Below are 14,898 nucleotides of genomic sequence, written 5' to 3' on the forward strand. Positions count from 1 at the left end.
CTCCTATAATAATAACATTAACATATTTAGTGTAATTCTATAAGTGAGGCTTGAAGAGAATGATGTGTATGTAATTTTATCTTTAGTTTATAAAAATAGAGATGTTATTTTTAATAGACTTTGTTGTTGTTGTTGTTATTAAACACCAGAAAATTACTTACTTCCTCTCTCCCAATTTATATGACGCACTTTTCTTACTCTCCAAAAAATGATCTATTTTTATATTTAGTAACAATATAATTTAACTTTAAAATGTTCATTTTATCCTTGATGAGATGATTTATAGCCACACAAATATTTATGATTTGATTTAGACCAAAACTTTTAGAAGTCTTACTTAAACTCCGGTCAAATTAAACAAAACCACATAAAGTAGGACGGAAAAAAATATTTTAAAGAGAGATATTTCTGTTTGTGCCAAACACACCCCAAGGAAAAGAGTGGCGGAAATAACAAGGATAGAAAGATAAATGTGCATGGCACGGGAAATGTACACTTCTTGGCTCTTGCATTTCTTTTTAGTTTAGTTAACTTCGTTTTTTTTTAGTTATCATAGTTTTCTTTTTAAAAGTTAAATTACATGAATTTTAAATAATATTTTAAAATGTATTTTTTTCATCATATTCATATTTAAAAAATTGCAATCTATCGTATTAATTTAATTTTTTATTTTAAAATATTAAATTAATGTGTAATCTAATTTAGTTTTAAAAATTAGTCAACTTAACTCTCGAAAAATAAAACATGATAATTAAAAAAGAACGGAGAAATGCCTTCTGTTGCCTAATTGGTCTGATTATCCTCTAAATTCACGTTATATTTCATTGCAAGAGAGTAGACTTCACAACTTTTTAAAGTAACTGAGGGCAGGCAAAAACTGTAACACCGTTTTTTGTGATCAACCAGGTTTCTACATTCGTCTTTAATTTGCATACCTTACTTGTGACACTGGCTTTAATTTAATTCTTTTTCTTTTTTCATCCATTATAATAATAACATACATAGTATAATTCGATAAGTAAAATTTATAAAAGATGATATAAATATAATTTTATTCTTAATATTATAGTAACGAATTCAGAACTTTTACTAAGAGAGTTCGAAAAGATTCAAAAATAGAAAACGAAACTTGGAACAAATCTCCAAAAACCATTGAGTCAACCTCTAGAAAATTACCTTATTATATCGTATAATTGTTTGCCCTCCAAAATTCGCCAAAAAGGTAGAAAGACAATTTTTGATAAATCCGTAACAATATTTTTGAATTTTCTAAAATCCCAAGATCCCAGCAATAGCATCTCTTGACAAATGGAGAAAAAGTTGAAACTTAAATCAGTAGTTTGACTGAGAGCAGAAGCAACAGGATTTGTTCAAATATCAGAGATCTTTGTATAATCATTTTATTATATTCAAATTATAAGTGAGCATTGGAAATTATATCCTCAATTTGGATAAACTTATAAGTACGCAGTCGATATATATGAACACTATTTGAATTGTTTAATTTATAATTTTCAGCTTATAAGCATTTTTATTTTATTTTTAATTTTTTAAAATCTTTTTATACGTGTTTTGTAATCTCGAAATACTCTTCCCAAAATAAATTCCATAGCTCCCTTTTATTTTAATTCCATTTCCACCTTTCATCCCATGTGATGATACATTTAAAATTTATATTTTCTTAGAAACAACGGGAAAGGATCGTATTTGTCCTTGTATTTTTAGAAAAAAGTTATATTTATCCTTCATCACATTTTTAATATATTCCAACTTTGGGTACACCATACATATTTGTCTTGGACCATCAATTCTCACATCCCCACCCTTATTATGTACGTCATGTCTGTGCGAAATCACTTAATGTTTTTGTCTTTGCTGAGTGAACCTGAGACCTCATGATACTCCCATTATTTCATTGATCACTAGTTCATACTCTTGCGTGCAACATTATTACCCTTTTTCAATAATGCAAAAATGACAAATTTATTGCTAAAGAGCTTTTTGTGCTTTTTTTCATTTGTTGTATTCGACTTCATTTCATATGCATGATATACTAGAATTCTTGAAGCATCGACAAAGGAAGTTCAATCAAGTATTACAATTGTCGTACAAACTCTATATTTCTTTTGTGTAAATTTTTAATAAAAATTATTTATTCCCTTAAATTCCAAAGTTTCATCCATTAAGAAACACTTGAGATGAAGTATTAACTTCACATTTTAGTACATAAAAGTAAGTTGATTTACATATAGATGGGCATGACATATAAAAAAGCTGTGTCTAAAAGATATATAAAGCTCAACAGCACCTTGAACTAATGTTAGAATCTCTGTTTTGCAAATGTGCAAGGCCAAGAAGAAAACTGTACTACAATCAATATAATTGTTACTATGTTGCAACTTCTACAATAGCTCTCGAATCCATTGAACGTGCTGCAAAATTCAATCCTTGAGCTATAACATTGTGAACCTATTATAGGATCACGACGATTACATATGTTGCTCATGATTAGCATGATGGTGCTCATCCTCACGTTGGTGTCGAGGACAACATTGTCATTCATTCACTGGTGCAGGATTAAACTTGATGAATCTGCTTGCTCCTAAAAAAAGGAAAAAAGTTGCAGCAGAAATTGGAAACCGGTTTCAAGGATAGTACAAAATTTGTTACTAGTTAAGATGGCATTAACTTCTAGCAAATGATAAGTACAACAATGCAAATGAAAACAGTACCTTTTTATCTATAGGCTGCTGCTCACCCGACTAGTAAGGCTTGGGACACCATCAGGCATGAGCTGGGATATTAATGCTCTAACTTCAGGGGCAACTGGTGCAGGACGGGCTCAACCAGAGCAAGTTCCAGTGAAACCTGATGAAGGTCTAGAAGTGGTTTCTCGAGCCAGAGGTATAGCGATGAGTGAAGCTCATCCCTCGTTAAGTATGTACAACATTACAATCATATCCACAGATTTCTCAGCTGCACGACCAACAGCACAGAAGGTGAGTGCCCCAGGAGGGGACATACCCGATGTGCAAACTCTAAGCCTGTTTCAATTTTCATGGTGAGGACTCAATCAAGACTGCTAGCATTCCGCTGGAGCCAAACCAATTTGGAGCTGATCGTGTCAAGAACCACATCAACACACGGGCAACTGAAGAAGGTGTAGACTTAGAGAAAAGGTATTCTTACTGATTTTTCACCTGAAATGATCATTGTTTATACATGATAATAAACTCTGTTAATTTGGACTGATTCATCAGGAAGAACTGTGCATACAATGAATAAATTATGGTTTTGTGTAAGTTAAAAAGAAAAAAACTCACTAATCCCCTCCGTTTTCATACTATATATATTCTATTTCAATGGGATACAAAAGAACATTTCAGGATGTTCAAGCAATAACGGAGCTTCATTAGCACGTTAATCCTGTTTACATGGAACACTTTTCTAATGTTTGAGACATCATGTGGAACCTCACATCTCTTTTATTTGTTTTTTAATATGCCAAACTTCTATAGTGATTTCATGCGACAGTTCTATATAGCATTCCCCAGCTAGAATCTTTGCTGATACTTTCATGGGCTAGATATTTTTTAGCACTTCAACACTCGAACTTGGTTATACTTCATGTTCTTATCTGCGAAGAAGCCACTATACAGCAAAGACAAACAGGATACAGGATTTTCAATACATGACTCACAAGTCACAACCAACTATAGAGCCCGGCCTCCACTTCCACCCAAATAAAAAGGAAAAAATAGTTGGCTCCAATATGAGAATCCGTAATTTAAGCCCCTTAAAAAAGAGAACTACACAAAGAACAACTACTATGTCTCAATCATGAACTGTTAAATAAGACAGTACAGTTCAATAAAATATAGGCTATAGTACCCACTACTCTATGTTGCTAGGACTTTCCAAAATTGTTGTCGCATCCATGTTGGATTCCAAAAATGCACTACTTTTGGAGAATTTCCCCATCAACATTTTTGAAGAGTCTGAACAATATAGGTAGTACTGCTCTATAACTAAATGACAGAGAAAATGCATTGTTATGAGAAAGAAAAACTCAACTTTTTCCAAAGGCCCAAACTCGAGACCATCACACTGCAATAGGAAATAAGTCGGAACGATAAAACTGTAATCCAAACAAGGGATAAGTCTTTCTGTTACTATCCGTTTACTGGGATTCCTGCCAGAAATAGCGATTATTCATAATACAAATTTTCAGTTACTTTTCCTACTCAATCAACCCTCTACATCTATTCTCTTTAGTGTTGAAAAAAAACATATGATCCAAAAAATCCAAAGTTGTGATTTCAAATCAATGTTGATTAGCTAACAATTTAAAAAGTCTTTTAAGAGTGCAAGCATGTTACTCACAGTAAGAATGTTATCGTGGCCCGAAAGAAGAATTTCCAGAGCTGCCACTGTGACTATATTCATTAGTAGCAGAAAAATCCTCCCTTTCAGGTCTAAGGAATGGAGCAAGAAGGGACGTCGCGGTAGGGTGATTCCGCTCTAACGTCCTCCACCAACTTCTGCTTCCTTTTATCTGTTTGAGAGAGTCAACTAGTTTCTGCCTTAGTTCCAAAAAGAAAGGAAGTATTTCCAGCTCTGGACAATCAACGACTTCAATAATCGTTAATGAATCACAAATCATTGGACCTCTGCATATGCTTCTCAGTCTTGGTATAGAAACTAATCTTAATTTTTGCAAACTTGGGAGGACCACTTCACCGTTGTTCTCTTGAATGGTCTCTTCATTTTCCGCTTCAGTGACTATGATCTCCTCCAGCATCGAACAGCTTTCCAACTCAAGCTCTTCGAGGTTTATGAGTTGCTGCACTAACTCAATTGGCAGCAGAGTCAAGAGATTATCACAAGCAATAAAATTCAACACCTTAAGGTTTGAAAGAGTGCCTGCTGGTGGAATCTCCTTACATATATTCTGCAGTCTGCTCAGGCCCTCGATCTCTAGCAACTCTAAATTAGGAAATATGCCCCACTCGGGAGTTATAATCCATTCCATCTCATCACAGTACTTTATTTTGCAACGTTTTACGTCTGAAGAAGCGTTCATAATAAACATTGGTAAGTGAGTGATTCCAGAACATTCATGAATGACCAACTCAAGTATACCTGGCAACCAAGAAGAGGCTTCTGTTTCAACAATGTGAATTCCAAATAATCCTATGCTATTTTTTCCGGGTAGTTTAAAGGATTGGGGATAGCCTATGCAAAATTTGAAACTATCGAGTGTGTTCCAGTGATCTGACGAGACATAAAAATTGAAGTCCTGCAAGGTGCTGAAATTGGCTTCAAGATTTGTCAAGATGGTGCAGCGTTTCACAATACTAACAAAATCTGGACCGAGCATTAGAGGTTGCCATAGACCAATAGTTAAGAGACTCTCCAGAAATCTGTATGTTCCTAAAATTTGAATATCAAATTCATGAACTGTAGTGTAGGAGAGATCCAGATGCTTCAAATTGAGTAACATTTCCATCCCGGGGGGTGCACACTCAATTGATGTAGAAGAGAGATCTAAAACCCTCAGCTCCTTCAGCCTTTCCATTGTTGGCACATGATGCAAGTTCCAACAACTACGTAGAAGTAAAGCATGGAGGTTTTCCAGATTAGAAAGTGAATCAGGCAACTCAGAGATGCCCGTGTAAGATAAGTCCAGAACTTTGAGACTTCTTAGATGGTTAAAGAAAGAAGGATGTACGCCCTTGGACAATGAATTATACTGCAATAGCAAGGTGGTTAGCTGAGGACATCTCGGTTCCAAAATCAAAGAGTTCAAATCATTTCTCATTAACGAGATTCTTTCAAGGCCTACGAGCCATTCACTCTCAACTGGTGGGACACGCATCTCATGTCCTGCTCGGATCATAAAGAGCGGACTCTCTCTTGTAACAGCTATTGCCATATCCCTAATGAGGTCATGCATCTTGACATAATCATTCAAACTACGTTCTTGACATCCAATCTCTAGCAGGCATGCATTTTTCAGTTCATCTAATATCATCTTTCCCTGCAACATCTTGGATTCTCCGTACCCAAGATTATCCAACAGGCCTTCCCATGTCCAGTACTTAATCAGTTCTTCGGTATCGATATGATGATCCTCTGGGTACAATGTGCAATAAAGAAAACACGAACGAGTCACATTATCCTTCAGTCTTTCATAACTAAATCTCAGACGTGCAAAGACTCGACTCTCCATGCCTTCTATTCTTCCGGTTGCACTTTTCAGCTGGCTTAATGCATTTTTCCATTGCCTCAGATCATTTTCTCTTCTTAAAGCCCGACCAACTGTTATAACAGCTAGCGGGAGACCTCCACACTCCTTCGACACATCCTTGGCAACAACTTGTAATGTTGGAGATGCTAGCACCTCCTCACCGACCTTTTGTTTAAAGAGGTTCCACGCTTCTTCCTCAGAAAGAACACTAACTTCGACCTCTCTCACTGTTTCCATGCCACGACAAACCATCATGGATCTAGTAGTTATTATCAACTTGCAGTAATCTCCGAAACCTGGGGATGGCATTCCTATAACCTCCAAAGGAAATGCTTCCCACAAATCATCTATAATTAAAAGAAATCTACTTCTTCGCATCAACGCTTCATGTAATTCAGCTGCTCTTGTCATTTCACCATCTTCATAATCCTGAAAAGATAAGCCTATTGCTCTGGCAATATCCTTTTGCAATTTTTGGACATTTGAATCGTTGGATGCTGTAACCCAAATGATATTATCAAAAATTGTGCTCTCTCTCAAAAGTCGATTATTGATTTCTACGAGAATGGATGTCTTACCCACTCCCCCCATTCCATAAATACCAATTATCCCAGTGTGTCCATCATTCAAATACTCCCATACGGCCTCCAAACTTCTTTGAGCAGATTCTCCCACTAATGAGGATACTGGCAATATCTTTCCCCTCTGAGGCATCGTATCAACCAACGAAGCATCTGGAAATATGCTCTGCCCCAGGAGCCTGTCAACTTCTTTAATTTTCTTATTGATGCGTTTCCCCTGCTTAAATCGAGAAATATAATTTGGCAAACATCTGTTTAAACACCTCTGGTCTACAGTAAGTTTCTCTTGCATGGTAGCAATACTACTTCTAATCTTTCTTACATTGGTAAGCCACATACTTACCTCAGCCTTTGGCTCCATCCCGCGCCATACATTTTCCACATGTAACTTCCTTTTGATATCCTCCTCCCGAGCTTTAAGCAATTCCATCTTTTCATCAAGTCTATTTGCTAATGCACGAGGCCTTCTCAGGTATGTACATGTTTCGGAAATGGATTGACGAGAACAGGTCTCTCCACAAAAACACTGCATCATGCTAACCACTGCACCAATGATTTCCATGGCAAGTATGTCTGCAAAACAACAGAAGGGAAAGATAAAGAAAAAAAAAGCAACAATGAGGAGCTCATCTCAGTGAATATCTAAGAAAAAGACATTGAATCCAACCCAAGACTGCAACTCATATCCCAGTACACGAAATTGGGAAATTACACAGTTGGTTAAAGTAGTTAGGAATGGATACATCAGTAAGTCCAGTTAGTTAGGACAGTTACAACTCTGTCCATTCTGTTAGGGACAGTAAGCCAGTCAATTCATTCTCAATTGCATATAAACATTGTACATGTACTGATTACAGATCATTGCTGCAGTTCGACTAATTCCACGGGTACTTGCTACCTCCCACCAGTATAAGTACCAGATAATTCTGTCCATCAAGGCTTGGACAAATGATAAGAAATCACCTCATGTTTTTGCCTCTGCCAAGTTTTGAACCTGAAACCTCATAATTCCCAATCCACTTCATTAATTACTATAGGGTTTTGAACAATTCTCATCCTCAAACGTCAACTCATTATGAGGTGAGAATCATTCGAGATTATATAAAGATATTACAACCCAAACCCTCAACTAATGTGCGACTCCGACACTGATAAATCACAACTAATTACGTTTAAGCTGCTAAAAGGATAAGTAACTGTCTATACTGAATAAGGATGGCAAATGGAGCGGGGTGGGACGGATTTAAAGCTATGCAGGGAGGGGAAGGTTTAAGGTTATGCGATGCAAGTTCGCATAATATTTGAAAATATTATGCGGGGCGGAGCCGGGCTGGGTTTTAATTTTGCAATAAGACAACCCGCACCGCACCGCACCACTGCCATCTCTAATACTGAAACCACCTAATAGGACTGCCAAGTATAGTATTTCCCCTTAACTTCTATCCATTGGAAATGAAAATAAGTAATTATTACTTAAACAAGTTCACTTAACAACTTGTTTGGATGGTGGTTTTTCGTGGTATGACATGATATGGTTAGTAAGAGAACCACGTTTGTTTTGATTGTTTCTTTAATTACATGGTATGGTATGATTTAATTCCATGATTTTGTAACCATGAAAACCCTCACTTTTTGAAACCACCAATTTGGTGGTATCCCAAAATTAGGAGACGGTACCCCTAGAAGAGAACAACATTCTTCTTGGAAGTTCAACTCATTGGAGGAAAAGATCAGGCGAGAAAGTGTTTTTACAAGGTCATGTGCATAATCACACATCTATGAGGAAAAAAAATTAGAACCTTAGCTACATATGCGAAGGGCATTTTCATAAATTTATTAGTTACGATACAGTATCATACAATCAAACCAAACAACAAAATTATCATTAAACAATAACAAATTATACAGTCTATCCAAACATAGTATTGTACAGTATCATACCGTAAATTATGAAACCATAGAATACCATCATCCAAACAGAATGTAAAAGTCAATTATACATGGGTAACTATCTATATTTGAGGGCCGGAGCCACAATGGGCTGTTACATGTTCGACAGATTTCAGTAACTTTGACTCAAATTCTATATTTGTCTTTACAAAATTCATTTTATATGTATAATTAATGTGTCCGGAACCCAATAAGAAGAAAAGAAGTATGGTCTAGAACCCATAAACAAGAAATCCCGGTTCCGCCTCTGTCTATTCCGAGTATAGTTGGTTTACAAAGAAAAAATAGGGAGTAGGTATAAACATTCCTCACACTATCAATTGATAATAGAACTAAATTTCATCACAGCAATATTAACAGATATTCATGTATACAAATAGATATCAAAATATTCATTAACTTAATACTAACCACTTTGATTTCTCTAGTGTTCTTGAGGGGGAGGCTTCTTATCTTCTTTTTATGTGAAAAATTATTAGAAGGAAATTATCAATATGTTTAACGAATGTGAATATTATAAAATGAAGATAATTTTGCCTTTTAATTCAATTGAGGGGATGAAAGTCTATTGCAGCTATGCGTTGACTTGAAGTCAATCTTCATATATTGTATATTCGGAGAAGCTTCATCTGTCATTTTCCTGCCCCACATTAGAATTTCACACACCCCAAATTGCTGCTGAATCCCTTTTTGGCTGCACACCACCGACACTATTGGGTATTCGTATTGATGATGGATTAAATTTAAATTTACGTATTTTAAAATATATTTCTGAAGTTGGCATTTTCAATAGTATTTATTTATTTCTAAGGGTGTTTGAATTTTTGACATTCCATTAATTATTAATATTCCTCTAATTTTAAATATTTGTGCTTTCGGCTAACTCATTTTTTTATTCTTCAACTATTCATAAAATATATTAGCTTTTGGTCCTTTTGAATTAATTTAGTATATTTAACCTTGAATTACATGAGAAATAATATTCTCTGTTTTAATTTATTTGTTATGTATTGACTTAATATGAAACTTAAGATATTAAAAGATATTTTTGAATTATGTGTTTTTAAATTAAAGATATGTTAAATGTATCAATTGTCTTTTAATTTTGTGATTTTGAATATATTATGTGGAAATTAGAATCAAAGAGTTGTCCAAAATGAAAAAGACATTTTCTTTTGAAATAGGCTAAAAGAAAATTAAATTAGGACAGATAAATTGAAAGAGGGATTATTACCTTTGGTTATATTATTCCGAAATATTTGTGTAGCACAACAAATTTAACAACAAAATATATCCAATTAATTATTTTAATAGTTAATAATGTAATAAATTTGTAAAAATTCACAAATAAAAAGATAAGAAAGCAAGTTTCAATTATCCGAAGGTCCAATATTTTTAACCAGATAATAATATATAATAATGACCAAAATTATGATTTGTCAATATTTTATGGACAAGAAAGCACAATTTTTCCTCTTTGATAGTATTGTCTTTGACAATTAAAACAATATAATTCGAAACGATAATAATAATATTGATACACGGGAATTGAGTGGTAACTTATTAGTACTAGTTCCTTATACTATTTATGTTTTAATTATTCATTTTTTTTAAAAATCAAAAAAGTTTTTTTTAATGTCACCTTTATCATTAAATAAGAGCATAAAATGGATGAAACTTAATTTTAACCCTATATATGCGTAAAACTTAATTTTAACCCTATACATATAAACAATGGATTCGAATGAACCCTTTAATCAACTTCCCTAATTATCCAATAAACAATGGATTCGAATGAACCCTTTAATCAACTTCCCTAATTATCCAATGAATTAATCCAACTAAGCACAGATTTATTCTTTGAATCACAAGCAATATTAAAATTAAACCATTCAAAAGATACATTAATAAAGAATTTTCTTTCAGATTATATCAACAACGTCGATACAGATATTTAGTGAATCATCAATCTATATAGTCATATGTGGGCAAAACTAGAGCTCTACAAAAGGGACATGTTTTCTTCCTCATCAACCACTTCTTGATGCATTCAAGATGAAATTCATGGCCACATTTAAGTGTACCAATATTATCTTCATTATCTCTATATTCAACTAAACAAATAGAACATGCTTCTTGTTCCTCAACAACAACATCATCACCTATATCCTTAGTTGGAGTATTATAAATTCTTGTTTTCAAATACTCAGACACGTCATCATCATCGTCATTGTCATGATCCAAAAATTCATTATAATTTTCTTCATGATCATCAACTTCATCAAGAACCGATACCGATTGGGCGTACAGCTGCAGTCGAATAATTGTGAAACGAACCCGTCTAGGCTGCTGCACTTCATTATTATTATTAATTCCTTCACTTGTTTGATCATGTGGTAATATTGTAGGAGGATCTTGTTGATCTTGAGACATGATGTTAGTAATTTCTTGAAGGAAAAAATATTTTTTGTATTTTTTCTTGGTTAGGTTTTGACAAAAAGGAATATTACGATAAGTTTTAAAAAAATGGGAGTTCAATTATATGAACTAAGGTTATTAATTCTATTCTATTTATAGGATGAAATAATTGTTTTAGAGTTTGATTGGGATTTGGGAATTACTTATTTTTCTTGCCTATATATATATATATATTTTTTTTTTTTCCTTTTTCTGGCTTTCTCCTCACGTTTCCTTATCCCAACATGCTGAGGAACACATGAAGTCTTTTTTCTTTGAGTATAGTCATTGTACGTAGTAATCCCTCGTTCATGTTTTACTTGTTTACGTTTGACATAGTATACTTTTTAAGAAGAAATAAATAAAATAGTAATTTTATTATATCATTTTTAATTATTATTTTATTTGTTTTGATTTGTTTGTCCTATTTTGACTTGACATAGAACTTTTTTTAAAATCAATTATTCGGATAGTTTTGTGTTGTATTAGCAAAAAAAAGAGCAGAGGAGTACGACACTCAGCCTTGAGTGATGCAATCACTCACAAAAAAACAAAAGGCTTACAAAATCTACTACAGAGCCTTCTGGGAGTCTACGAAAAAGAAAACAATTAGCTTACAAAGAAATTTCTTGATACGGAACTTAAGAAAGTAAATAAGACAAAATTAAAATATTAACCACTTTGATTTCTTTAGTTGTTCTTGAGGGGAGACCTAGGTTCCTTGTCTTCTTTTTCTGTGAAAAATTGTTAGAAGGAAATTATCAATATGTGTAAGGAGTGTGAATCTTATAAAATCAAGTGTCATATCTTTATCCAACCATTCATCTAGAGAGTAAGCACATTTCTAGTTTTATTCTGCTGATTTGCTTCCTAATTCAAATTAGTCATGCAAGTTATCTCACTCATTAATTGCACTACTGTTGTTTGTGCACACTTTGCTGAATGATCATTTCTTTGGAATAACAAAAGCACTTGTTCAGTGGTTTAATGTATTCATTGTTGAGAAATCTTAATAGCTCAATTGGTTGGCTACCTGAACTTTTATTTTTGATGGCTTGTATGAATTCATCACGAGTCAAGGATCAGGTTCTTGACTCAATATAACTACTAAAAACAGTAAGTAAATTACAACGGTAACTACAAGTAAACAACACACGATATTTACGTGGAAACCTCCTTGTTCAAAGAGTAAGGAGTAAAACCACGACCTATCGGAGTAAGATTTCACCAACAGTTTCACTAACAACGAGCAACGACTCTTGTAATCTTAGGAATTAAACTCTTAATCTTTTCCCCCTTGCAACAACTCTATTACAAGACCTCAATGCAATAACACTATTGCAATCTAATTGATCAACTAACTCTAGTTGATACAAACTCCAAATGATAACAAAACATAAGAAAAACACCTACACATTCGTCTCAAGGAGGACTAAGTTTACAATGTAAGTGCAAAATACAAAACCTAACAACAAAGAACTAAGAGCATCTTCAGATGACACAAGCAAGTTCCTTGTTGTCGGAGTTTTGCTTTTGGAAAACTATGACGGCTTTTGCTGAGACAGAAGTGAATTTTGTTATATGCAAGAACTAGATTTTGCTTCTAGGTCACTTCCCTTTATATATGAGAGAAGTCAAAACCTTAATCAATTGCTATTGGTCGCGGAGAGAAAGGACCACTGCAATCCTGCTGCAGTGCTTCCACACAGCTGCAGAGATGGTACAGTTTACAGTTGTAAAGTTGACGTTTCTCAATAACATCGATGGTACCAGGTTCCTCAGTCGATTTGTCAATCATCAAAATCAAGATTGCATCAATCTTGTTGCATTGGTGGGGGTTCGATTCTCCACCTTGAGCTTGAGAGACTAAACTTGTTTTTAGCAATACAACAACAACAACAAAAATATATCCAGTGCAATGCCATAAAATGGGGTCTGAGAAAGATAGAATATACACAGACCTTACTGTACCTCAAAGGTAGAGAGATTGTTTTCGATAGACCCTGGACACTTTTAAGCAATGTCTTAAATAAATTGAGTACTGTGATTGAATTTACAAGATTAAGAATAATATAGGCAATCATACAAAAGGGACATGCTTTCTTCCTCTGCAGCCACTTTTTGATGCATTCAACATGAAACTCATGGCCTCCTCTTCTTCAAGTTCATCGCTATAGGTGTCTGTCAAGAATTGATTGTGGCACTTGAAATGTGTAATGAACGTTGTTAGAATCGACTCAGATATGTCGTTCACAAAATCTTCATCCTCCTCCTCTTCTTCTTCAATAATTTCTTCATCAAGACCATCATCAAGAAACGACTCAGATCTGTCATTCACAAACTCCTCCTCCTCTTCTTCCTCAATAATTTCTTCATCAATTTCATCAAGACTATCATCAAGAATCGACTCAGATATGTCATTCGTAAGTTCCTCTTTCACTTCTATAATTCTATAAATCCTCTCAGTTATCTCATAGGCAAACTCTTCTTCCGCCTCTTCTTCTTCAATAATTTCTTCATCAAGATCATCATCAAGAATCGACTCAGATATATCATTCGTAAACTCCTCTTTCACTTCTATAATTCTATAAATCCTCTCACATATATCATAGGCAAACTCTTCTTCTGTAATTGTAAAAATCCTCTTAGTTATCTCATAGGCAAAATCTTCTTCCGCCTCTTCTTCTTCAAAAATTTCTTCATCAAGACTATCATCAAGAATCGACTCAAAAATGTCATTCACACACATTTTTATTCTTCTTCTTCTTCATTGATTTTATCAACTCTGTCATCTAGAATAGACTCAGATTTGTCATTCGCAAACTCTTCCTTCTCTTCCTCTTCATCCTGCTCCTCCTCTTCTTCCATTTCTTCATCGATTCCATCAACGCTATCATCAAGAAGCGATTCAGATTCGTCATTCACAAAGTCCTCTTCTTCTACTTCTTCATCAAGAACCTCAACAGATGGTATTGTACAAGTAGTGAAATAGGGACCTTGAGACATGTTTTCTTAGGTTTGATGATACTGATGATAATCTACCTTATTTGTAGAGAAAAAATGATTACTGGATTTGATTAATAGGATTTGGGAAATCTTATCCTAATATTTTGTTTCATTTTGTTGCTTTCCCCCTAAATTTCCTTTTTCAAAAGATGTTCAGACTAAAGATTTATCAGTTTTGTGGATTTAGTGTTACATCATTACTCCATCCATTCAGTCTTACTTACCCATTATACTAAAAATAAATTTTCAATTTTACTTGTCCACTTTAGCTTATCAATAGAAATACATTCTTTTCTTGTTTTACCCTTAACATTAACTGCTAATATAAACATATAGTAGAGGGCATGGGGGAGGAGACGTAGAACATCTCACTAATCAGGAATTCACTTGATTACAAAATTGAACCCGCCTCATTAAATACTTTAACTAGTTTATGTTTACATGAGTTTGATGAAACGTGCTTTATTGTTTGCCAGAAATGTTATGAACCAAAAATGTTCGATTAATTGCCATTGATCAACCTATTATTTTGTATTACAGATGTCGAGATATAAATGACAACAGGAATACTGAAAGATCATGTAACACTTCTACCATGGTTGCAAACGGAAAATAATGCTTTTAGACAAGTAAAATTCAAATTAAACATTACTT

General features: G+C 34.1%; 2 protein-coding genes and 1 pseudogene across 5 annotated transcripts; 1 reads left to right on the forward strand and 2 right to left on the reverse strand.

The window, feature by feature from the left end:
- Positions 1-2,139: 2,139 nt before the first annotated feature.
- On the reverse strand, positions 2,140-9,276 carry LOC129870179 (disease resistance protein RPS2-like). Of its 4 annotated transcripts, XM_055944834.1 has the most exons (5): positions 9,193-9,276; positions 4,384-7,404; positions 3,896-4,192; positions 2,733-3,200; positions 2,140-2,602 (listed from the first exon to the last, which is right to left on the reverse strand). In XM_055944834.1, exon 2 carries the CDS (start codon positions 7,391-7,393, stop codon positions 4,394-4,396), a length of 3,000 nt encoding a protein of 999 aa, XP_055800809.1. In that variant the 5' UTR covers positions 7,394-7,404; positions 9,193-9,276; the 3' UTR covers positions 2,140-2,602; positions 2,733-3,200; positions 3,896-4,192; positions 4,384-4,393. The 4 variants fall into 4 exon arrangements, with proteins under 4 accessions (XP_055800809.1, XP_055800807.1, XP_055800808.1 ...); XM_055944832.1 differs by lacking the exon at positions 3,896-4,192; XM_055944833.1 differs by having other exon boundaries at positions 2,733-4,028.
- Positions 2,714-3,226, forward strand: LOC129871008 (uncharacterized; annotated as a pseudogene).
- A 1,470-nt stretch (positions 9,277-10,746) lies between the features above and the next one.
- LOC129871009 (probable E3 ubiquitin-protein ligase HIP1) lies at positions 10,747-11,214 on the reverse strand. Its single transcript, XM_055945873.1, has one exon. The coding sequence runs from the start codon at positions 11,212-11,214 to the stop codon at positions 10,747-10,749; it is 468 nt and encodes a 155-aa protein (XP_055801848.1).
- Positions 11,215-14,898: the final 3,684 nt, after the last annotated feature.

This window comes from Solanum dulcamara, chromosome 10 (genome assembly GCF_947179165.1).
Source record: "Solanum dulcamara chromosome 10, daSolDulc1.2, whole genome shotgun sequence".
NCBI classification, from domain to species: Eukaryota; Viridiplantae; Streptophyta; class Magnoliopsida; order Solanales; family Solanaceae; genus Solanum; species Solanum dulcamara.